General features: G+C 47.6%; 1 protein-coding gene across 4 annotated transcripts in view; it reads right to left on the bottom strand.

Annotated features, from left to right (window-relative positions):
* LOC308422158 (UPF0538 protein C2orf76 homolog) overlaps positions 1–23,975 on the bottom strand; it is a 67,569-nt gene that overhangs the window by 30,446 nt on the left and 13,148 nt on the right. For 2 of the 4 annotated variants that reach the window (XM_080918623.1, XM_080918626.1), the window contains exons 2-3: positions 11,570–11,752; positions 8,600–8,744 (exon numbers count right to left, since the gene is read on the bottom strand). In XM_080918623.1, coding sequence (XP_080774749.1) covers positions 8,600–8,732 — 133 coding nt within the window. In that variant the 5' untranslated portion in view covers positions 8,733–8,744; positions 11,570–11,752. Of the gene's footprint in view, positions 1–8,599; positions 8,745–11,569; positions 11,757–23,975 lie in introns of all 4 variants that reach the window. The other 2 variants (XM_080918624.1, XM_080918625.1) reach the window with 2 other exon arrangements.

The raw sequence follows: 23,975 nt of genomic DNA, 5'->3' as shown, positions 1-23,975 counted from the left end.
GAACATATTTTAATTAAAATAGAACTGTATCACATCCCCCTTTCCTCCCTACAGCCCCTCCTAGTCTCTCTCCTATCCCCTCAAATTAATAGCCTCTTTTCCTATATTATTGTTACCCACAAATACTTAATTACAACCTTAAAAATCTATTCATATACTTTTATGCAAAAATGCTGAAAATTTGTACATTTATCTTTGTTTTTTAAAATACAGTTAAAAAAAAAGAAGGTATTTAGTGAAGCCCCTGGGGCTGGGGCAGTCCTGGAACATCTTGTTATACCAAAAATGAAACAGTTAACACACATGCATGTATACACATGTGTACACATGACAGAAATATCAGCTGAATGCCAAATGCTAGAGCTACAACAATCCACTCAAGTTAATAGAAATAAAAGCTTAAATGTAAATAAACCTATTCAATATAAATGATCAGAAACACCTCACTCCAGGACTGAGGGGTAACTCCTTGCTTTCTGATTGTAGACTGTGCATGGAACAGAAATAACTTCTAGACTTTGGGTGCTGGGGTCTGGCCATGGCTCAGTCTAACTGCTTGCCTAACATGAGTGAAACTCTTGGTTGGATGTCCAACCACGCACAGACTAAGAAGTGGTCCAGGCCCATGCTTCAAACGTTGGGAGGTCAAGGCAGGAGGAGTAGACGGTCAAGGTCATTCAGTTACATAGCCAGATTGAGAAAAAAGAGTGTGATAAGTGAGAATGTGTCACACATGCACATGCACACATGTGCACACACACACACACACACACACACACATGCACACACACGCACACAGAAAGAAAAATAAAACGCAAAAGTACAGCTGAGAGGGAAAGCACAATTTTACACTGACAATATGTCACACTGGTTCAGGGTCCACACTAGCAAGCACAGAGCACGTGCAAAGCTGTTGTCTTCATGGAACGTGAGAAGAGTGACTGAGTCTCCATGGTCTTCCTCCCAAGAAGCTGGGGCCTCACAAGCACGGAAAGACTACCCAGCAAACTCCAGTCCAGTGCTTCTCAACCTCTTTAATGCTCCGATACTTTAAGACAGTGCCCCACGCTGTGGCAACCCCCAAACGTAAAGTTATTCTCACTACTACTTCATAACTTAATTTTGCTGTGAGAACTGCTGCTCTAATCAAATCATCCCATACACCAGCCAGTCCTCAAAGCTGCCAGAAGCAGGCAAAGTCAGAGTAACCATCACAGGGCCAAGAGGAGCCTCAGGACAACGATGGATCTACAGGAAGGCAGGCCAGCTGCTAAATGTACCTGCCGCACAACCTGGATGACCTGAGTTTGATCCCCAGAAACCATGTATAATTAGAAGAAGAGAAATGACGCCATAAACTTGTTCCCTGACCCCACATAGGCGCGCGCGCACGCGCACACACACACACACACACACACATCACACATCACACATATAATATATACAATGATACTAAAGCAAAGTTAGCAAACAAAGGCATGACAGTGAATTGTAAAGTAGAACCTCTCTGGAAACCTTGAGCAAGAAAAAAAATTAAAATTAAAAATAGACTTTAATCAATGGTGGTGTGTTCATTAACTATATAGCCAATGTGTCATTCTAATGTACAATTTTAAGAGAGGAAATTGGGGGCTATTACATGCAAAGAAATATGTAAAGGTAAAAGAGAAATACTAGGGTCGACAGCGATGGCTCAGTCAGCAACGTTCTTCCCATATATGTATGACCACCAAGTTCAATAACCAGCATCTGTGTAAAAGGTGGGTGAGCCAGCGCTGGGGAAGAGCCAGGAGGATCCCTGGGCACTGGCGAGCTAGCCCAGCCTGGCCAGTGGGCTCTAAGCCAACCAGGGAGAGACCCTATGTCAAGCAAACAAAGCCAAAAGAGGCTAAGAGCTGGAGAGTTGGCTCGGTGTCAAATACACACACTGCTCTCAGGACAAAGGATAAGCTCTCAGCGCACACATTGGATGGCTCATAACTGCCTGTATCTCTGGTTCCAGAGACCCAACACTCTCTGGTCTCCACGGGCAACTGCTGCACATGGTGGACATAAACACACATGCACATGATAAATACCCTTAAAAATATCCAAGGGTGACCTCTGACTATCACATGCCTATTTACATACATGAACACATACCAACATGGACATGCACACAACATACCAAGAAAAGGAGAACTTACGACAGAGGCTTCAGTACCCTTAGGCTGCTTCAGAAGGCAGAACCACCAGGAGTCATAGGATGTAAAGAAGTCATCCAGAACCCAGAAGCTTGACAGAGCTGTCACCGTTCGTCACAGAGAGTGAACTAACATTCGCAAGGAGGATTTGACATCTTAAAAATACCAAATGCTCCTGAATCAGAGAATACTTGAAATCTCATCTATGATTGGCTTTCTGCACTCTGTTGATTCTGCTACAGAAAACTGGTCATGTATAAAAGGAAATATATCGTGGTATTTCTCTAATCAAAATACATGATTAAGTGCTTAGGAGGCTGAGTCAAGACCACTTGAACAAGGCCAGCCCTGGCTACGTAGTGAGAACCTGTTGTGGTCTGAATATATGTGAACACTTGGTCCCCAGCTGATGGCACTGTTTGAGGGAGGTTACAGGACCTTTAGGAGGTGGGCTTGCTAGAGAAAGTGTGTGACTAGGTGTAGACCTTGACAGCAAGCAGTGATGTGCTGAGCCTCTCACTGGCTGGCCTTCCCTGAGTCAGGTCCCTCCCTCATTAGTCCGGAACCCATTAGGTAGGCTATGCTGGCTAGCCAGAGAGCCCCAGGAATCCGCCAGCCTCTGCCTCCTCCACCCTGAGATTACAAATGTACAACACCACATCTAGCTTCTTCACCTGGGTGCCGGGACTGAACCCAGATCTTCAGCTTGCACACCAAGCCCCTTAAGCAACTGAACCACCGTTGCTACTAAATTCCAGCACCCGTGCTTCTTAATTTCTTTGTTCTTCCTTTCTTCGCTTTTAAAATGGGAATAATACCAATTCCTGCTCAAAGGGGAGGCTAAAAGGAAGAGAGGAGACAATGTGGCTAAGATTCCTGACCCGTCCCCTGACAGAGAGGTGAGGCTAGCCCACGTTATTACTATCCCAAAATTCTTCAGTATCAAACTAGAGGACCCCTTTTATGAATTGGTGGGGCCACATATTTGCATTTATGAATTTTATGTGTTCATGTGCATGCCAAGCTGCTTGTACTTACACATGCAAATGTGTGTACCACAGTGTATACACATAAAATGCACATGTGTGTTCCCACCAGCTTTTCAGAGTTCTCTAGGACCTTGAACCAGATGACAGGACTGGACACAGAGCCCACAACTCAAGAGTCCATACTCCAAAGCTCACTTGTTTTTCCTTTGTTTGTTTTTGACACCAAGTCTCTAGTGACACAAGCTTGCCTCAAACTCCCGAGTCACTGAGGATGCCCCTGAACTCCGGATTCTCCTGCCCCTGCCTCCTGAGTGCAGGGATTACAGATGTGCGCCATCATGCCCAACTCGTGCAGTGTTTAAGATGGAACCCAGGGCCCTGAACATGGGTCAGCACTCCACCAGTTAAGTAGCATCCTCACCATCCTCACACTTCACTTTCACGGTTACGCTCCCCCACACGCGACAGAAACAGGCAGCATGTAGCTGTGACGGGCACCACTGTTGTACAGGGGACAGCGATGACCAATGGTTACTGTGAATGAATCATTCTCTGGTACCTGGGAAGCAAAGAACGAACAGTGTGACCAAGGAAACCACAACTTCCCGTGCCACCATAGCAACTGGATTCACATCTAATTCTAAGGACTTTAACAGGTACCTGTTCTGCCGTACCAAGAATATCACGGCTCTTGCTGCACTGATACCAAGAAACATTAGGACTCTCTAACATGTGAACATCTGAAAACACAGGCTGGTGAGATGCCTCAGCAGCAGGTAAAAGCATCCGCCACTGAGCCTGACACCCACCCTTAATCTCTAGGACCACATGGTAGAAGAGAAGAACTGACTTCACACACACACACACAGACATACACACACACACACACACACACACAGAAAGAGAGAGAGAGAGAGAGAGAGAGAGAGAGAGAGAGAGAATAAATAAAATGTTACAAAATATTTTAAGAAATTGAAAATACCTCTGTAGAAATATGTTTGTAGTTCAAAACCCTAATACACTGAGGAATGACTTTTCAAAAGCAGGCCACTCTGTAACTGGCACCAGGGGTGACCAGAATATGTCGCCCCGGTGTATTATATGCCTCCCTGGCACAAGGGTTGTTTAGAGATAAAAGCTGATGTCTAGTGCTCTGGACCCTCCCTGTTCGCCTAAAACAAATCCTCCGCAGTGCCCAGCCCCCAGCACAGAACCTTAGAAGATTGCTGTGCCCCTAATCAGCCTGCAGGGGGCATCGGAGTGCGCCATATTGAAAAGCTTCAGCAGCAAGGCTTTTCTCTGCTCCCTTTGTTCACAAGTGTCCAGCCCTTAGGGCCTGAAGACCTCTTCCTTGTCTGGGCACCTCTCTGAGAAGTGCTCACTCCCGAAGTATCCAACATACATGGTGTGCACTTAACAATAAACTCCTGCTGGTTTTTCTCTTGTTCACCTGCCCTTTCATCTGAGAACTCACAAGGTTGGAGCTTTGGCGGGGACTCGGCGGGCAAAGCACTTGCTTGCCCTTCCCATGAAAGTGTGAAGACTCAGCTGAATCCCCAGCGCACACACAAAGCCTGGCATGGCCTCCCATGCCGTCATCCCAGAGGGGCAGGCAGATGAGAGGCAGAGACAGAGCAGGAAATGCAGACACCTGACTCAAATGAGATGAAACATGGCTGTGTGTGTGTGTGTACATCATATATATGCAGCTATTTTTAAGACCTTCTGAGTAAGGAAAAATTGCTTCTTCTCCCCTATAACAATATCTTTGTATTAAATATCAACATCTCCCTAATAACTAAGAACATGGCAACAGACAGTCAGTCGGTGGTGCATGCCTTTAATCCCAGCACTTGAGAAACAGAGGCAGGAAGATCTCTGAGTTTCGGGACAGCCTGGTCTACAGAGTGAGTTCCAGAACAGCCAGGGCTGCACAGAGAAACCCGGTCTCTAAATATAAACAAACAACAAACAAACAGAACATGGCGACAAAATGTTATATTCGGTGAGTAAGCCAGAAGTTACTCTGTGAGTGATCATGGTCTTTAAAATGCTTTAATTAATCAAATAAGCAAAGGAAACCTGTGGCCAAACCAAGCCCATTTATTTGCCACTCAAAAAGAGAGCCTTGGGAGTTAAGGACCAGTTACTCACAGCTGGAGAGGCAGCTAGGCAGTTAAGAACACAGGATGCTCTTGCAGAGGGACACATTCCAGCTCCCAGGACCTGAATGACAGCTCACAACTGTCCACCCCAGTCCCAAAGAATCTGGTGCCCTCTGCTGGCCCGCACAAGCACTACATGCATGTGGTAAAAAGACAGATACATAAAGTAAAATAAATAAACCTTTTAAAAACTATTTACTCTGGGCTGGGGAGATTGATGGCTCAGCGGTTAAGAGCACTGACTGCTCTTCCAGAGGTCCTGAGTTCAATTCCCAGCAACCACATGGTGGCTCACAACCATCTGTGATGGGATCCAATGCCCTCTTCTAGTGTGCTGGCATACATGCAGACAGAACATTGTATACATAATAAATAAGTAAATCTTAAAAAAAAACTATTTACTCAAGATGTCCATAAAACCAGGAAGATAGCAGGGCAATGTCTTGGGGAAAGACATCAATTTTGCACACCAGTGTCGATGTATGTGCCATAGTACACTTTTGCACAACCCATGGGCATTGGCTCCTTCCTCCCACCATGGGGCACCTCGGATCAAACGGAGTCCTCAGGCTGCCAAGGGCTTTGCCCTGGGCTGGGAACGCATGGTGACCAGACACTCCTATGCCCTTTCCCATGGAATGGGGTCAGTACACATGGAATCACAGCATCATGGACTTCACGGCCACAAATGTGTCACCTATAGACTTCATGCTCAAGAACAGCCTAATCAAGTTTTTTTAAAGACTAGAGAAAAATCACAATTTTAGTGAATTTTAAAAATTATTTGTGTATGTGTGTGCACCTCTTGTCTATGTATGCACAACACTCATGCAGTGCCCACAGAGGCCAAAACAGAGCCTCTGATCTCCTGGAACTGTAGTTACTCCATTCCAGTGTGGGAGAAAAGAATCAAACTCAGGTCTTCACCCGAGCAGCAGGCACTCTAACCACTGGGAAGCCCAGCCCAGATCCTTAAGCAGCCTTATGATTTTGTGTTGGGTTCATTTTTCCACCGTCCTGGGTCATACATGGCCCTCAGGCCACAGGTTAGACCTGCTTGAAACCTGGAACATACCTAGCCATTTCTGCCCCAACATCTTTTGGCTTTGAAGAGAGAAAAAAGATTGGGTGAGTTTTGTGCAAGTCATTAGTGACTACATCCCAAGTACACACAAGTGATTGACATGTCCACACAATCTGACCAAAATTAGGGAAGACAACATGAGTATAGAAAACCCAGATCTGTCACCTTGTTTGAGTCACCCAATAGACACCTACACAGACCCAAGAAAAAGGTGAGGGCTTCAAACAAAAGTGGCTTCCAAGTCCCTGAAAAGTAACCCTGGCTACCTTCATGACACACACAGCCTGCACACACACACACACACACACACACACACACTCAGAGATATGACTTCATGATTAAAACCCTTGCCACATAAATGTAACTACCAGAGTTAGACCCCAAGAACCTAAAGAACCCAGTGGGTGGGCACAGAGGCTGCTTATATTTCCAACCTCAGAAGGCAGAAGAGAAGGGGGCGCCTAGAGGGAGCTGGCTAACAAAGTTAGCCATGTCACTGAGTTCACACACACACACTATATATAATGTCCGTCTCTGAGACCACAGAGATCAGAGCTCTCCTGATTCCTTCAGCTCCCTGCTGCCACAGTGACACCCAGCAAGCCTCCTTAGTGCCGGAAAGTCGACAGAGTCAGCCATACTTCTCTCCCTTGCCATTCAGTCTCCAAAGATAGAAACTCACCGCAGGTAACTTTGACTTTTGTTGTGTGTTTATGTATGCACAGGTGTGTGAGGAGACCAGAGACCAGTGATGGTTGTCTTCCTCAATCTTTCTCACTGAACCTGGAGCTCACCAGCTCTGCCAGGGTAAGGAGCGGAGGAAGCCTGGAGTGCACTACTTCCTGAGTAACGAGAGCTGCTAACGACTCTAAGACCAAATGGCCCTCAGTAAACTGACAAAGCCATTACCCATTTGGGCCAGGCTCCAGAGAGAGGGCCAAGCTTGGGCATCGGAGTGTGGGTGTGGGTCAGTGTATGCAAAGACTAGCACACGCAGCTAGCCTGGGACTGCTCACCCACAGAGCTCCTGCCTACACTGGCTAAGCCAAACCCCACCCCATCCTATGCTGTGCCTAATAAACACACTGACGTTCCAGACAGATGACGTAACAGTTAGAGAATCTTACCTGATCCCAGCTACGTTGTCTGTGTGTCTGTATAGCTATCCTTTTCTCTTGCTACCCCTAACCAGGGTTTGGGGACCCAGGCTGTGTCTGATGTGGCAGACAGAGCCCCAGCAGGATTACAGGTACACAGCTCCATTCCTGTGTTACATGGGTTCTGGGGTTCATACATGCGTCCTCCTCATCATGTGTGGCAGGCATTTGCCAGTCACCTCTCCTGCCCTAGACCTGAGTTTGTTTGAGGCTAAATATAATGATAATAAACTGCTGGTGTGTGTGCTCATAGTTCTCACTGACAAACTGGGGCAGCTGATGACAGGACTCAGGACAAGGGCCAGCCCAGGACACGGGCCAGCCTAGCCTCTGCTAGCACCAGCTTCCAAGGTGCTTCTGGCTGGGGAAAGAGCTTTGGAGATTTTCTTAGTTGGTTTTAATCTGTTTTGTTTTGTTTTTGAAGCACAAATATTTCTATGTGCCCAGACTGGCATAAAATTTACTATATAGCCTAGGCTGGCCTAAAACTTGCTACATAGCCCAAGCTAGCTTAAAGTCATGATTATCCTGGTTCCAATGTCCTGAGTGCTGGGAATACAGGTGTACATTACTGGAATACAGGTATACACCACAGGAATACAGACACCACAGGAATACAGGTATACACCACAGGAATACAGGTATACACTACTGGGAATACAGGTATCCACCACAGGAATACAGACACCACAGGAATACAGGTATACACCACAGGAATACAGGTATACACCATGGGAATACAGGTATCCACCACAGGAATACAGACACCACAGGAATACAGGTATACACCACAGGAATAAAGGTATACACCATGGGAATACAGGTATCCACCACAGGAATACAGACACCACAGGAATACAGGTATACACCACAGGAATACAGGTATACACCACAGGAATACAGGTATACACCACTAGGTCCAGCCTAATTTTGTTCTTTTCAAAGATGGTTATTAACACCATAGTCAGATGTTTTTATTGTTAAAACACAAATGAAACAAAGAGGCTTTAGTTTCTCATACCTTGCTTTAGAAATATTATAAATTCCTTTACAGTTTGACACAAGTTAACACCATGGTATACTACAGGCTTGAAATTTCGATACTCAAATGAACGAATGAGGCGGACGGTGATGGTAGCTTCTTCTGCAGCCATGTGGAGAGAGACCTGTAGTGAGACACATGAAGAAAGTGGGTAAAGACATTGCTGCTACTGGAATTCATATCCTCAGCACCACACGGAAGCTGGGTGTATATCCAACACTTGGGAGTCAGACTCAGAAACTTAGAGCAATCTGGCTGGCAAGACTACCCAGAATTGGGGGGCTCAGCCTCAATAAATGAAAGGGAGACTGAGAAAGACACCCAGGGTCAACCTCAGGCCTCCTCCACATGCATACACATGCTCACGCACACACACACACACACACACACACGCAAACACATACACACACACGCACACACATACACACACATACACACATACACATAATACACATACACATACATACATATACACAATACATACATTAAAATGAATAAATTCAAATAAAAGTTATTTCGTAGGCATCAGCAGGGGATTTAATAACATTGGCAACATTCTATGTCCTGAGGCAAGATACCAAGCACATGCAGGGTGTGCTATTTTTATGCCTTTCAATTGAAACAGTCCATAATACAAAAATAAGTCAAGTGAATTTGGCTTAGAAATATAACTCAATGCCTGTCCAACTACTCCACTAAACTTGGGGAAAGATACAGCACATTAAGCATGAAAAACCAAGAGTTTACTATTGAGTGCATCAAATAATTTATCATTTAAATGAGAATATTAGCTATAATGAAACAGCTTCCATAAAACCTGAAATAGATTTCCCCCATAAAATAAAGGGTTCATCTAACCTTGTCTCATGGCTAAGGTTAATAAATTCTTTGATAACTTCAATATTGGTTATTACAGCATTCCTCATTAACTCCTTTAGAATTCTCAGATAAACAGTCCTAAACTCTACTCAACAACAGTTCAACAAACATTAAAATAAAAACTTTCAACATAGACTTAATAAGGAGCATCTCTTGAGGAAGAGAGTATGTTAGAAAAGCAGTATTAAAACTGCCGTGAAAGCACCAGCCATGCAAGGTGAGGACATGAGTTCAAATCCCCAGTACCCATGTAAAGCCAGGCATGGTGGTGCACCTGTAACGCAGTGCTCAGGAGGTGGAGATGGGGAAGGATTCCTGGGATGCTCTGACAGCCAGACCAGTCAGACCATCACCATGGTGATGGCCATCAACATTCCTTTTCTGGGATCTGATGACCCTTTGTCAGAAGTCCTGACTTAGACCCATGTAGGTGTTCGTGGTGAGTAAAGCCAGGCATCTGCCCTTGTTCTGCATCTGTCCCTTTTGAACCCTGACCTTTGAGTTCAACTGCTTCTGCTCAGGTTTGCACAGGACCTCTGTGCATAAGACGGAGGAGGCTGGCTGGTCTTGTTCTCGGCCCCTCGAAGCCAAGACATCAGGGTGACATCGAGAGATGTCTAGGATTTCTTAGGCACCTCGACCAACAGATTGCCACCACTGGTTTTCATGACCTGGTGCCCTTCTAGCCCACAGAAAAGGAATCGGTTAGTCTGTCCCCAACCACCCCCACCCCCACCCCTGTGGGAAGCCACTGTATTCGCCATTACAAGATGGCGCCCAGCCCAAAGGGAGGGTGGCCAGTTTTGAGATAAACAACCTAAGTGCGCATGCACGCCTGCCTGTTTTTGCTGAATCATGGTGACTCTGAGTATGCTAATTAGGGCGCACAGAATGCACCAATCAGGTGGCGACACAGTCCTCCTAAGCATATATAAGGAGGGCTGGTTTCTGGGCTCGGGGTCTTTCGCTACTGCAATCAAGCCCGCAATAAACGCCTGTAGAAGGATCCTGTTGTGGCGCGTCTTCCTTGCCGGCGAGATAGGCGATCGCTACACACCCCCTCCCCACTTCTTTCCCCTGGCCTATGATGACGGAGCCTGTACTAGAGCCTGCAGAGAGGAGAGTTTGTTTGCGGTGCTAGCCTACATCTTCTGGTCTTTTGTTTGTTTCCTGGTTTTGATGGGGACGGTGTCTCATAGTAGCCCATGACTGGTTTGGACCTTACTGTGCAGCTGAGGATATCCCTGAACTACTGATCCTCCTGCCTCTACCTCCTGAGTGTGGATTTACAGATGTGCACCACCACACCTGGTTTATGCAGAACTGGGGATGGAACCCAGGGTTTTGACACGCCAGGCAAGCATGCCACCAGCTGAGCCACACCCTCCCCTAGCATTCTCAGTGACTCCTTTTTCCTTTGTGCCAAGAATTTGCAACTGATTTATGAAGCTCTTTCCTAGTAATGAAGAAATGGACCAGGGGAAAGAAATTTTACTTAATAAATTTGCATTTAGCAAGCTGACCAGCAGCAGTACAAAAGCAATGTTGGTTCCTTACCCCACAATCTGTACACAAAATAAGAAACTTTTAAAATACAGTCAGACAGTAGTGCCACAAAGTAGGCATACACTTTTATGATCGTAGGAAAGGCTCCAAGCAAATAGGAAGCAGGAACACTAAGAAGAAGTGTGTAACAATAGAAAAGTAAGTAAAAACCAGTATCCTAATACAAATGTATTAACAGTCATTAGCAGAGGACTGTTCAAACTCAGGTAGCCCAGGATAGACTAATGAACTACACGGCTGAGAATAGTCCTAAGGTCCTGCCTCTGTGTAATTATGGGTGCGTGCTTCCATACCCAGCTTTGTCCATGTCTTAGGTCAATAATGTACATTATTTTTAATTCTAATTAATTTATCTTCAATTCTAACTAGAGATCTGTAATAGAAACAGGGAAAGGGGGTGGCTGTACCATTCAATCAAAAAAATGTGGAGGAGCTAATATGTTCATATACTGTTGCTGGTAAGAACATAAACGTGTGGATGTAAGAAGAGAGCTCTATACTCACTTTAGATCTGGGGTTGAGGGTCAGTCAGAACTGAACCCACCCTGCCAGCCAGGAGACCTGAGTTATCAAGAGCTTCGTGCGGCAGTGAAGGAAATCCCAGTGGTGGGGGCGTGAGGCAGGCCGACACAGGGACCGCTGGTGGGCCAGCCCGGGTAACTGGTCAGATGCCGGGTCAGTGAGAGACTGTCTTAAAAGAATGAGGAAGAGACTGAGAAGATGCCTGACGTTGACACATCCACTTCCACGTGTGCAAGCATCCATACACATGTACACACCCATGTGTGCCACAAAACACACACCCCCCCACACACACACACATGAAATCTTAATTCACCCAGCTGTTCATACAGCACTATTTCTTCCAAGAGTTAACCCTAACAAAAAAAATCATATTAAATATTTCTAATCCATAATTCACAGTAGTACTTTAATTTTTTAGGGTTGCTTACATGCATCTGTGTACCACTTGCCTGCCCAGTGCCTGTAGAGGCCAGATGAGGGTCAGAGTTGCCTGGTAGTGGAGTTATAGACAGTAGTGGGCTGCCATGTAAGTGCTGGGAACTGAACCCAGCCAGGCCCCCTGGAAGAGCTGCCAGTACTCTCCAGCCCAGTAAAACTTTTTCAAGTGTTTGTGTGCATGCAGTGCCTGAAGGGTCCAGTAGGGGGCACTGGATCCACTGGAGCTAGAGTTACAGGTGGTTTTAAGTGACTTGGTGTGAGAACCTAAACTCCTGTACTCTGAAAGAGCAGCAAGCAGTCGCAACCACTGAGCCATCTCTCCAGCCAGCTCTAACATCCATGGGTGTTTGAGTTTTAGGCACTGTGCACTCTATGTAGACAAGGCTCGTCTCAGCCTCCGAAGTGCTAAGATAGCAAGCAAGCCCTGCCACATGTAGCTAAGGAGGCTTAAGTGGGATAGCTCATTTACTTGGTGGGGGGGGGGGGGGCGAAGGCTATTTGAACCTTTGGGAGGTGAGGAGGGGTGTGGAGGTTATGTCATTGGCTGAGGTCAGGGTGCTGTGGCTGCCTCATTTGCATGAGGAGGGACTCCAGGCGCTGCTGGATATGACCTTATAAAGGGAGATCTGGCTGTGACTTCATGACCTCTGGTGTGCACAAAGGTGGAGGACACAGGTCTGGGGCGGGGGAGGGGGTGGTCCCACTCCCTCCTACCACAAGATTTCTCCATGAGTTTACTCTAGCCCCATGGTTACCCTGCCCCACATAGTGGCCACCAAGCTAAGCAAAGAAGGGATCGCTGGCAGAGGGGGCATAGGGGACCTTATGATAAAGAAATCTCTTTTGCATGATGGGCACAGACTCAGAACCTGGTCTATCCTAGGGCCAGATCTTCCACTGAGCTGCTCAGCACCCATCCCTGAACATTCTGTTTAGTTCGTGTATATGTGAGTGCACGGGTGCATGTATGCTGTATGCATGGGTAGAGGTCAGAGGACACTCTTACATGCTGTTTCTCAGGTGCTCCCCACGGGCTCACAGATCTGAACGTGTGGTCACTAAGGACTGGCACTATGCCTGCACGCTGCCATGGCTCCCACCGTGCTAATAATAGACTTAACCCTCGGAAATGCAAGCCAGCCCCCATTAAATGCTTTCTTTTATAGAGTTGCCATGGTCACAGTCTGTTCATAGGATTGGGACACTGACAAAGGCAGGTTTCTTCTACTTTTTGTTTGGGACACTGATTCTCACTGGCCTGGAATCTTACAAAATAGGCCACATTAGCTGGCAGTGAGCTTCTGGGACTCACTTGTCTCTGGATACAGCACCACTCCCAGCTTTTTAACACGGGTACCAGGGATCCAGACTCGGGTCCTCATGTTTACAAGGCAAATGTTCTACCAACTGAGCCATCTCTCCAGCCCATGTTATTCTATCATATTACATGTGTTTGCTTGTTTGATGATTGTGTCTGTACATTTGGGCACACTGTGCCACAGTACCCACGTGGAAGTCGGAGGACAACTGGTTGGTCAGTTATTTCTTTCTTCCGTGGGTCTGCAGCAAGCACCTTTATGTTGGGGTATACCCAGTGAGGGTGTGTTGGGGTACACTGAGTGAGGGTGTGTTGGGGTACACTGAGTGAGGGTGTGTTGGGGTGCACTGAGTGAGGGTGTGTTGGAGTGCACTGAGTGAGGTTGTGTTGGGGTACACTGAGTGAGGGTGTGTTGGGGTGCACTGAGTGAGGGTGTGTTGGGGTGCACTGAGTGAGGGTGTGTTGGGGTACACTGAGTGAGGGTGTGTTGGGGTACAGAGTGAGGGTGTGTTGGGGTGCACTGAGTGAGGGTGTGTTGGGGTACACTGAGTGAGGGTGTGTTGGGGTGCACTGAGTGAGGGTGTGGTGGGGTACACTGAGTGAGGGTGTGTTGGGGTGCACTGAGTGAGGGTGTGTTGGGGTACACTGAGTGAGGGTGTGTTGGGGTGCACTGAGTGAGGGTGTGTTGGGGTGCACTGAGTGAGGGTGTGTTGGAGTGCACTGAGGATGTGTTGGGGTGCACTGAGTGAGGGTGTGTTGGGGTACACTGAGTGAGGGTGTGTTGGGGTACAGAGTGAGGGTGTGTTGGGGTGCACTGAGTGAGGGTGTGTTGGGGTACACTGAGTGAGGGTGTGTTGGGGTGCACTGAGTGAGGGTGTGTTGGGGTGCACTGAGTGAGGGTGTGTTGGGGTGCACTGAGTGAGAGTGTGTTGGGGTACACTGAGTGAGGATGTGTTGGGGTGCACTGGGTGCACTGAGGGTGTGTTGGGGTACACTGAGTATGTCTCTGCATACTCAGTTGTTACTTCTGTACCGGAGAGGTGGCAGCAGGATTCTGGCATTGCCATTTCTGTGGCCCTTTAGCCAGCCTGCTCCTTTGTAAATATCCGCCTTCCTCACCTGCCTAAGGCAATCTAGGATTGGAGCTGATTGTCTATAATTAGAGCCTGGGAAAAGACATGAGAGGCAGGAGATTCAGACGACAGAGGTGAACGGACTGACCAGGGTGGAGCAGAGGACAGGACTTACCACGTGGTGGGACAGTTAGTCAGTTAAGTTCAGAATGGCTGAGGGACTGCCCTAGCTAAAGGCCTAAGCCAGAAAACAATAAAAACGTGTGACATTATTTATATCGTTGATGGGTCCTCCACAACTCCCGTTGCGCTGTCTCTCCGGCACACGATCTGAATCTTGACTGCAATATTATTTATATGTATCTACATATGTGATACAACTGCATAAAATAAATGCATGTGCACAAAGACATGTGCAGACACACACACACACACACACACACACACACACACACACAGTGCATGTAAAACTAGTGAAATGTGAGCTGAAGACTGAACCACGGACCGTGCCAGCAGCAGGTGCCTGGCCATGAAGACTGACTACGCTCAGACCAGGTACCATCCCCAGGGTTCCACTGGGTGTGAGTGAGAAATACTCTTATTTCTAAAAGTTGTCGCCAAGACAAGCCTGATGGAATTATGAATGGAGGGAAATACTAAGCCATGAAATGAGAGACTGTGATGTGACCAGGAACAGAGACACCAATGCAGCCATCAGCTGACAGCATCTAACTGCACCCGCCAATCACGGTGACCGCATCACGTCCAGATCGTCCAGTGGACCTGCTCTGCCGGGGTATGCGGCCAGGTGCAGTGACACCAGCTGAGGTCTGACGCTAAGGGAGTCCCTCGGAAGAGTCGCCTGTCTCCTCAGCAGCACGCAGGAAATAAAGGTCTAGGGAGACTGCTCCTAGAGGTTGTCCTCTGACCTCCACATGCACACCACGGCAATCAGGTAGGCAACTGCACCCATACACATGAGCGCACACTTGCAGATATAAACACAAAAAAAAAAGTGCACTAGAGGGGCAGTCACTGGGCTAGTTTGGTTCCGACGTGGGTCCTCATGTCCCTTGAGGCTGGAGACAGTTGGCCCCGGAACAGCGTACGAAAGGGCCGTGGGACCTTCGAAAGGTAGGCACCTCATCTGGAGAGAACTCAGTGGCAGAGCACATGCTCAGTGTGAAGGGGAGGGGCTCAATCCCCTGCATCACGTGCTTATATTATAGCTGCACGCTGAAGCAAAGCAAATAAATCCATCGCATTCAGCAGTCGGAGCACGGGGATCAGGATGACTAGTAGGTGTCTGGCCCTGTCTGCATGGCACTGAAAGCCTCCTGACAGGTACCAGTCCTGGGAGTCCTTACCACTACAGTGGGCTTCAGATGCATCCTTACAGCCATGACAGCTCTCGCTTCCCACACGGTCACCAAGTCTGTGCCACACCCTCCCACTGTCCGTCTCTTTACCCTGCAACAATGGGACCACTCAGGAAGCAGGTCAGAGACTCCCACTGCAGGACAGCTCTGATGTCAGTGCCTCCTCCCTCCAGCTGAGCCCTGGTACTGTCTCTCCTGATGTGAGCTATGTGAGGGACATCAGGAATGTGTGCTGCTGGACAGGCGGGGCTGAGGATGACCTGCATTCCCCAGGGCACACCGACAGAACAGTTGTGCGATGATACCACAGGGCCACACAGGGGAGGTGTGCAAGCCGACACTGGTACACTGCTTGCCTGGATCCCCAGCATCCCAAAAGACATCAGAGAGGGAAAGATGGAAGGAGTAAAGAAGGAAGGGGAAGTAACAGAAGGAAGGACACACACACACACAGGGAGGAAGGGAGGGAGGGAGGGAGGGAAGGAGGGAGGGAGGGAGAAGAAAAGGTAGAATGGGGGAGAGAGAGAGGGAGGGAACACCAGGGCAACATAAGAAAGTAAGAGAAGAGGGAAGAGAGGAAGGAGGGAAGAGAAGGAAGAAAGAGATATAAAGACAACCTTACTGTTTCCCAACCAAAAACCAGCAACTCAGTATCTCTGTATTACAGGGAGTTCATCTGAACTGAGACTGTGCACACCCTAATGTAGAGGCCACTGGGTAGGGCTTTGAAAGCTGAGAGTGCCCTGGGCTTAGGAAGGTCTGTAAATTTGGGCATCTACAAAACCTGATCTGGCTGGTGCCTGCTGGAGTACCTGGTTTCCTGGTAACCACATTACTGCAGCCCAGGTACTCAACAACCCCTCAAAGGCCCTCCCTGGGAACCGAGGGAGGGCCACATTGGCCTAGGCTAGAGCTGACAGGCTTACAGACTCCAGTTCCCAGATTGATAGAAACTCGGGAACCAAGGGCAGTGGCTACAGGCTGTCGCAACACTCCAGGACTGTGCAACTTCCCAAGCTGGCGCCTCTCCTCTTGGCAGCGTTCCCAGCCAAACAGCTAGGAACCCAGCGGGGCTGGCTCTTGAGGCGAGACAAGAGGCATAGTCTGATGTGCCACAGACATGGAAAACACGTGTTCACATGACACTGGGTTGTGGGCCTTACACTGATCCATATCATCTTAAGAGAAACATGTAACTGCAGCTGACTCTGGCTGCCAACAGTGCGTTTCCATTATGAACTATTGCTAAGACAAACACGGGGTCAGGTTCCAAGAAGACTCTGGTCCTGGCAATTCTGTCAATTGATCAAGACGTAATAGACTGTCATGTTCTGTCATGTACGTTTGTAAAATCGAGTTCAGGGATGATGACACTGTGTATAGAAAAAGCTGTCTACCACACCGGCTAGCTCTGTAAGGTACACATGGCCTTCTCACACTTAGGAACGCAATGATGCAGAGCTACACCTGGGGGTATTATATTTAGCAAAAGATGGGGGCAGAGAGATGGTTGTGCTGGTTAATGGCACCTGCCCAAAGTCTGATGACCCAAGATCAGTCCTGGAACCTAAGTACAGATAAAAATCGATTCCACAAAGTTTATCTCTGTCACATGTTCACTGTGACACTTTTATGCCTCTCACACCCAATAATACTAACTTTTTAAAAATTAAAAAAGTAAAAGATGGGGCCTGGAAGATGGTTCCATTGGTAAAACACTTGCCTCATGAATCTGAGTTTGGACCACGAGAATCTACATAAGACAGCACAGGGGCTGGTGAGACAGTTCAGCACTTACACTTATGCTGCTGGCCCACGGAAACCAGAAGGAAGACACCCAAGCACCTGGAGCAGGCGCCACTACAATGGGTGAATGTATGAAGGGGGGGCGCAGTGGAGAGATGAAGAGAAAGCTAAGCCGAGGGGTTCAGTCACTGTGAGAAAGGGGGGACTGGAGACTCAGCATCAGTGAGGAACAGGCAGATGTGAGCAGGCCATGGTGTGGTCCTGGCCCAGGCTGCCCCGAAGGCCCATATGTGGGTCAGTGGTCTTGCTGCAGCCGAGGTCTGTGTCACTGTCTGCGCTCCAGGTTACCACCAAAGGCCAAGTGAATGCCCATTGTGGGCTGCCCCAGGAGACCACGGGGATATCTGAAGGGCATGCTGCTGCAGGGAGACGGCTGATCTGACTGGCTGGCACTGCCACCGGAGGCCATGGGGACATCCAGACCCATGCTGCTGCTAGGGCCGTGTCTGAGTCCATGGTCCTATGGCGGCCAGAATCTGTGTTGATGTCCAAAGGCCATGCAGATGTCCCTGGTCTAGACTGCCACCTGAAGTGCTCTGCTAACCTGGCTTTGCCCATCACCTGCCCAGCACAGTGGAGCTGACCCTGTCTCTTGCTCGCAGCAGTGTGGAGTTAGGCGGCACTGGAGAGCTTATCCTGGCAGTGAGGGCCGGAGCTAGTGGGCTGACCGAGTACCTCCCAGGCCCAGATCCTGGGCTTTAGTTGGCTCACCCGAACATCTACTCCACGTCATCTCAGAACTGCTGGAGCATGAAGGGCCCAGTCTGTTGGGTCTCCAGGACACAGGGCAGCAACAGGATGCCCAAGACTAGTCCCAGTGAGGATCCAGGGAAGACAGTGCAGGAGAAGCCAGAGGCCTTCTAACAGGCCAGTGACTCGCTGCAATGATCCTTTGCAAGTAAAGATGTGGCACACACTGACATGCACAGCTTCCACAAGATTTTGTTTCAACTTATCTCATTCCTTGGGAGGTTGCACGGGCAGAGGGCAGATACGAAGGGATGGAGATGAGTGGAGCTGGGGAGGACGATGTGAAACTCACAAAGAATCAATGATTTAGTTCTTTAAAAGCCCTTTCCACTGAGCAGGACAATGTCAGTTTTATTCTATGATCCCACCCAGTAGAAGGAAAAGCCAATTCCTGCAAGTTGTGTTCTGACCTCCATCGTGCCCTCCCAACATACACACATACACACACACACACACACACACAGACACACACACAGACACACACATACACATACATACACACACTTATATACAGACACACAGATATACGCAGACATACACATACATACACACACTTATATACAGACACACAGACATACGCAGACATACACACATAAACATACACACACGAACACACACATATACATACATACACATACATACACACATATACATACACACATATGCACACACATATACATACATACACATACATAGACACAAACACACACATATACATACACACATACCACACACACATATATATATACATACACATACATACACACAAGCACACTCTCACACACACATACATACACAGACAAACACACTTATACATATACACACACACACACACACACACACACACACACTTTTTAAATTTAAAAAAAAGTGGGTGAGGAGATGACTCAAGGGCTATGCCAAACCTACTGACCTGAGTTTGATTCTTGGGCTCCAAGAGAACCAATCCACACAGTGTGCTACAGCACATATACAAAATACACTAATGAATGTCATTTTAAAGAGAGGAAGGGAGGGAGAGAGGGAGGAAGGAAGAGAGGAAGGGAGGGAGGGAGGGAGGGAGGGAAGAAGGGAGGGAGGGAGGGAGGGAGGGAGGGAGGAAGGGAGGGAGGGAGGGAGGGAGGGAAGAAGGGAGGAAGGGAGGAAGTAAGGGAGGGAGGGAGGAAGGGAGGGAGGGAGGGAGGGAGGGAGGAAGGTTCGAAATCAGTACATGTCTATAATCCTAGTGGTAAGGCGATAGGCAAGACAGGCCGATCTCTAGAAGCTCAAGGGAGAGCCAGCCTAACATACTTGGCAACATTCAAGGTTATTAAGAGACTTTGTCAAAAAGGGGGGGGGGGCGGGGAGAAGTACCTGAGGAGTGACATTCAGGTTGCCCTTTGACCTCCACACATGCAAAGCACGCGCACACACTACACAGATTATAAACTGGATGCCTGTTTAGCTCAGGCTCTGGAATGAGAAGACAAGTGTCACCCTGTCAGACCTGAGCTGCACCAGGGAGCACCGCATGGCCTACACTTCCTGTTGCTCCGTAAAAGCCAAAAGTGGAGCCGAGGAGAGGAAGCACTTTAGGCATGACTCAGACGTGGCTCTCTGAATCTGCAAGCGGCCTGGGGCTGAAACCTGACCAACCACAGCACGCTGACCCCTCCTAACTTCTGCTTTCCCTTCGAGACAGCATGTTACTATGCTGCTGGGGCTGGTTGTGAGTCTGGACCCCAGTGATGCTCCCTGATTTCTAGGTACATACCACCTGGCCTAGCATCACCTTCTAGTGTCTGATTCGAGCACATTTCCAGCCTCTAAGATGACAGGATCTAAAATACAAAATAGAAGGAAACTCTGGCTACTTGTGACAGAAGATCAGTGTCCAGAATACATAAAGACTCAAAGTACTAAACATCAGAAGAACAAATGAATAAATGAACAGGCAAAGGAACTAGACACACTCCTCAAAATAAGAGGTACAAGTGACCAGTAAGTATTTACCACGTGAAGCCATGTTCAACATCTTCAGACATCAGAGAAACCAAATCAAACTCCATTGAGAGAACATCTCCATCTCTGTCAAAGTGGCTGGTAACACACACACACACACACACACACACACACCATATACATACAAACATGCACATGCTGGTGAGGATGTGAAGACATTGCAGTCCAGCTATGGGAATCAGAATGAAAAGTTCCCCAAACAAACCCCTAAACACCTTAGAACTGTCATATGACGAAGCTATCCCACTGCTAGGTAACAATTTGAGGACACCATTGTCACCATACAATCCAGACACTCCCATACACTGCTTACTGAAGCACCATTCACAACAGTGAATTACACAATCAGCCATGTGTGTGTGTGTGTGTGTGTGTGTGTGTGTATGGTGTGCGTGTGTGTCTGGTGTGTGTCTGGTGTGGTGGTGGGGTTTACATGTCTGTGGTGTGTGTGTATGTGACTTAGTCACAAAAGAGTAGCTAACAGTTTACCTTCTGTAGGAGTATGGATGCGACATGAAATACTGTACTAAAATAGAGGCGGACTTGGAAAGACACGCAGAATCTATGTGGGAAAGGAATGAGCAGCAGAGCAGAAGGGAGTCTATTCAGGAAGGTGAGAAGAAAAGGGAGACCAGCAGGTGGGTGCGGAGAGGAACTGGGGGTGACAAGAATCAAAGCATCCTATACACCTGTATGAATGTCCCCAGGGAGCCCATTATTCTACACCTTCCTTCTCAAGGGAAAAGAAATATTAGAAGTTTTAAGTGTAGGAAAAACATTCAAACAAAAACAGCATTCAAATGAAAACAGCAGTGACAGAAGACATTACAGCTACGGCGGGACTGTGCACAGACCTCCCTCCGTGCCACAGGCAGGTGTCGGAGCTGTAGGCATGGTCCGACAGCTGTCTTCTGTAAGCTTCTCACTTTACTCTTGCTTTTTAAGGCAGCATACAAAGGAACGGGTTTCCTAGTGGCCTCTTCATACTTGTCATGCACTGCTTTCATGCGTCTCCCCCTCCCGTGCCCTCCGTCCCTGTCCAGCACCCCTTTCAGCTTCCTGCTTTTCCTCTTTCCTCTCCCTTAAGATCTCTTCCTCCCATGTCTATGCCCTCCACACACCCACACACTCACACATACACACTTTAGAGTCAGTATGTAAGAGAAAACATGAAGAACTTGAATTTGTGATTCTGATATATTGTAACATAGTGACCTCTAGTTCCGTCCATTGCCTGCAAATGTCATAATTTTGTTTTCGTCACAGTTAAGTAAGATCCCATTGCGTATTCATTGCCAGTTCATCTGTCGGCAGACACCTAGGCTGCGTCTGTTCCTGTGAACAGCAACAGGACACATGGGTGAGCAGTGTCTCTGTGGTATTTTGATTTAGAGCCATGGTTCTCAACCTGTGGGTCACAACCCCTGTTTTGGAGTCAAACAACCCCTTGTGAAGGTCACTTAAGACCATCAGAAAACACAAACATGTACCATACAATTCCTCACAGTAACAAAAAGGCAGTTATGAGGTAGCAATGAAAATAATCGTATGGCTGGGGGTCAGCACGGCGTGAGAAACCGAGGGACGGTTGAGAAGCACTGAGCTCCTCTTCCATGTTTACATTCGAGGGTAGTATAGCTGATAACTCCTGGTTCAGCTGAGCAACCTCCATGTTTTCTACGCACCAGCTTACATTCCCACCAAATGCTAATCACGGCTGTCTTCCCCCATGTCGTCCCCAGCACCGCTGACAGCAACTCTGACTACAGTGACATGGAAGCTAAGACTTCTTTCTACACACAAGTCCCAGGGACTGAACTCACGACGCCTGGGAGGCAGAATCTCCACTCAGCTTTGATCTACATTTCCCTGATGACTAAAGAGATTGACTGTGTGGACCATGCCCATCTACTCTTCTGAACACTGTCTTGTCCATTCTTTAGGATATTTATTAACTGGATGGTCTGTTTCTTCTGATATCTTCCTAGTTATTGTATAGTCTACTATCAGTCCCCTGTCTGACGTCGGTGAAGATTTTTTTTTTCTAATTTGGTAGACTTAGCCATTTCCTCTGCCGTGCTCCTGTTCCTGGAGTCCTCAGATACACACCCATGTATTTGTTTTAAGTGCAGTGCTGGAGGAGGCCAGAGGCACTGGATGCCCTGGAACTGGTTACAAGCTCTTACAAGCTTCAGGCATGGGTTCTGGGAACAGAACCAGGTCCTCTGCTCTTCACCGACCAGCTCCCAGGTTTGCGTCTCTACGTGTTTTCCTCCCGACAGTCTTTGTGCTTCAGGTCTTAGACTGAAGTCTGCGCGGGCAGGAGCTGTGCTTGGTTCCATGGTCTGGCCTTCAGTCGCAGCTTCCCAGCACGTGTGCTGAAGAGGCTGGCTTTACCCAGTGCGTGTTTGTGTCAAAGTTAAGTGGCTGTGGCTACGTGGGTCTATTTCTGGGTCCTCTATTCTATTCCATTCCATTTGTCTGGATGTCTGATTTTGTGTATGGCTAGAAATTGAACAGGCACCTGCATGGATTTATTTTTAAAGCCGGAACCATTTTAGAGTCATTTTATTCCATCAGTTCGGGTTTTTCAAAACTCAGAACTTTATAGATGGCGTTTGCTTTAAAGGTCTTAACTGTATAGAGAAAGTGCAGCTTTCCACACAGTATGGCTTAACCACAAGCAAACCAAAAAGAAAAAAAAAAACCCACATCCATATGACCTAAAATGCTTAGACTCCTCCGTACTCAGAGATCAGTGCTACAAGTGTAAAAGTTTGCTGAGAACAGCCCGCAAGAGTCTGTTCTCTCTTGTACTGTGAGGCAGGGATGGAACTAATGTCACCAGACTTGGCGGTGAATACTTTTACCAGCTAAGCCACCTCCCTGGTCCTGTTTCCTTTAATGATAAACTTGCTTTGTCTATGCAACACTTTGATGGCCTCTTGCTTTATTTATTCATTACTAACTTGCCCATGTGTGCATGTATGGGGAGGGCATGCCACATGACACAGGTCAGAGGTCAGAAGACAACCTGTGGGATGGGTCTCAGGGGTGAAGCTCCTGAGGCAGGCTTGCTGAGTTGTCTCAGTGGCCAGGTGGTTAATTCCGGTTGTTAGTTTGATTCAGAAACACCCAGGAGAACAGCAGCACACAGCAGAGTATGTCCACCAGGAATGTGCATCACAGGACTATTGCATCACAAGGACTCTGACCTAAAGAAAGGGTAAGATGAACTCGGAAGACAATGGCACCTCAGGAGGCAGTAAATGGCGGTAGGTGGGGCCTAGCTGGGAAAAAATGGATCACTGGGAACTTGTCCTTTGAGGTTTGCTCTGGCCATTTTATATATTCCCTCTTCTCCACTTCCTGTTCCATATGACACAAGCCAATCAGTCATACCCTCCCTGTCACCCTCGATAATGATTAATAATATAAAACTAGGACCATGTGACAATCAAATGGACATCTTCAAACTTCCTGCCCTTCTTCTTTAGTTGCTTACATACTACAAACCATTCACTGACAAAACTTTTAAGAGCCACACTTCCAACGTTAATTTAAGAATGACTGTAGTTGGAGAGATGGTGTCTTAGTCAGTGATCTACTGCTGTGAAGAG

The sequence above is a fragment of the Micromys minutus genome (genome assembly GCF_963924665.1).
Source record: "Micromys minutus genome assembly, chromosome: 6".
NCBI lineage: Eukaryota > Metazoa > Chordata > Mammalia > Rodentia > Muridae > Micromys > Micromys minutus.
Note: the sequence above shows the minus strand (reverse complement) of the source record. Positions and strands in the feature narration are given on the sequence as shown.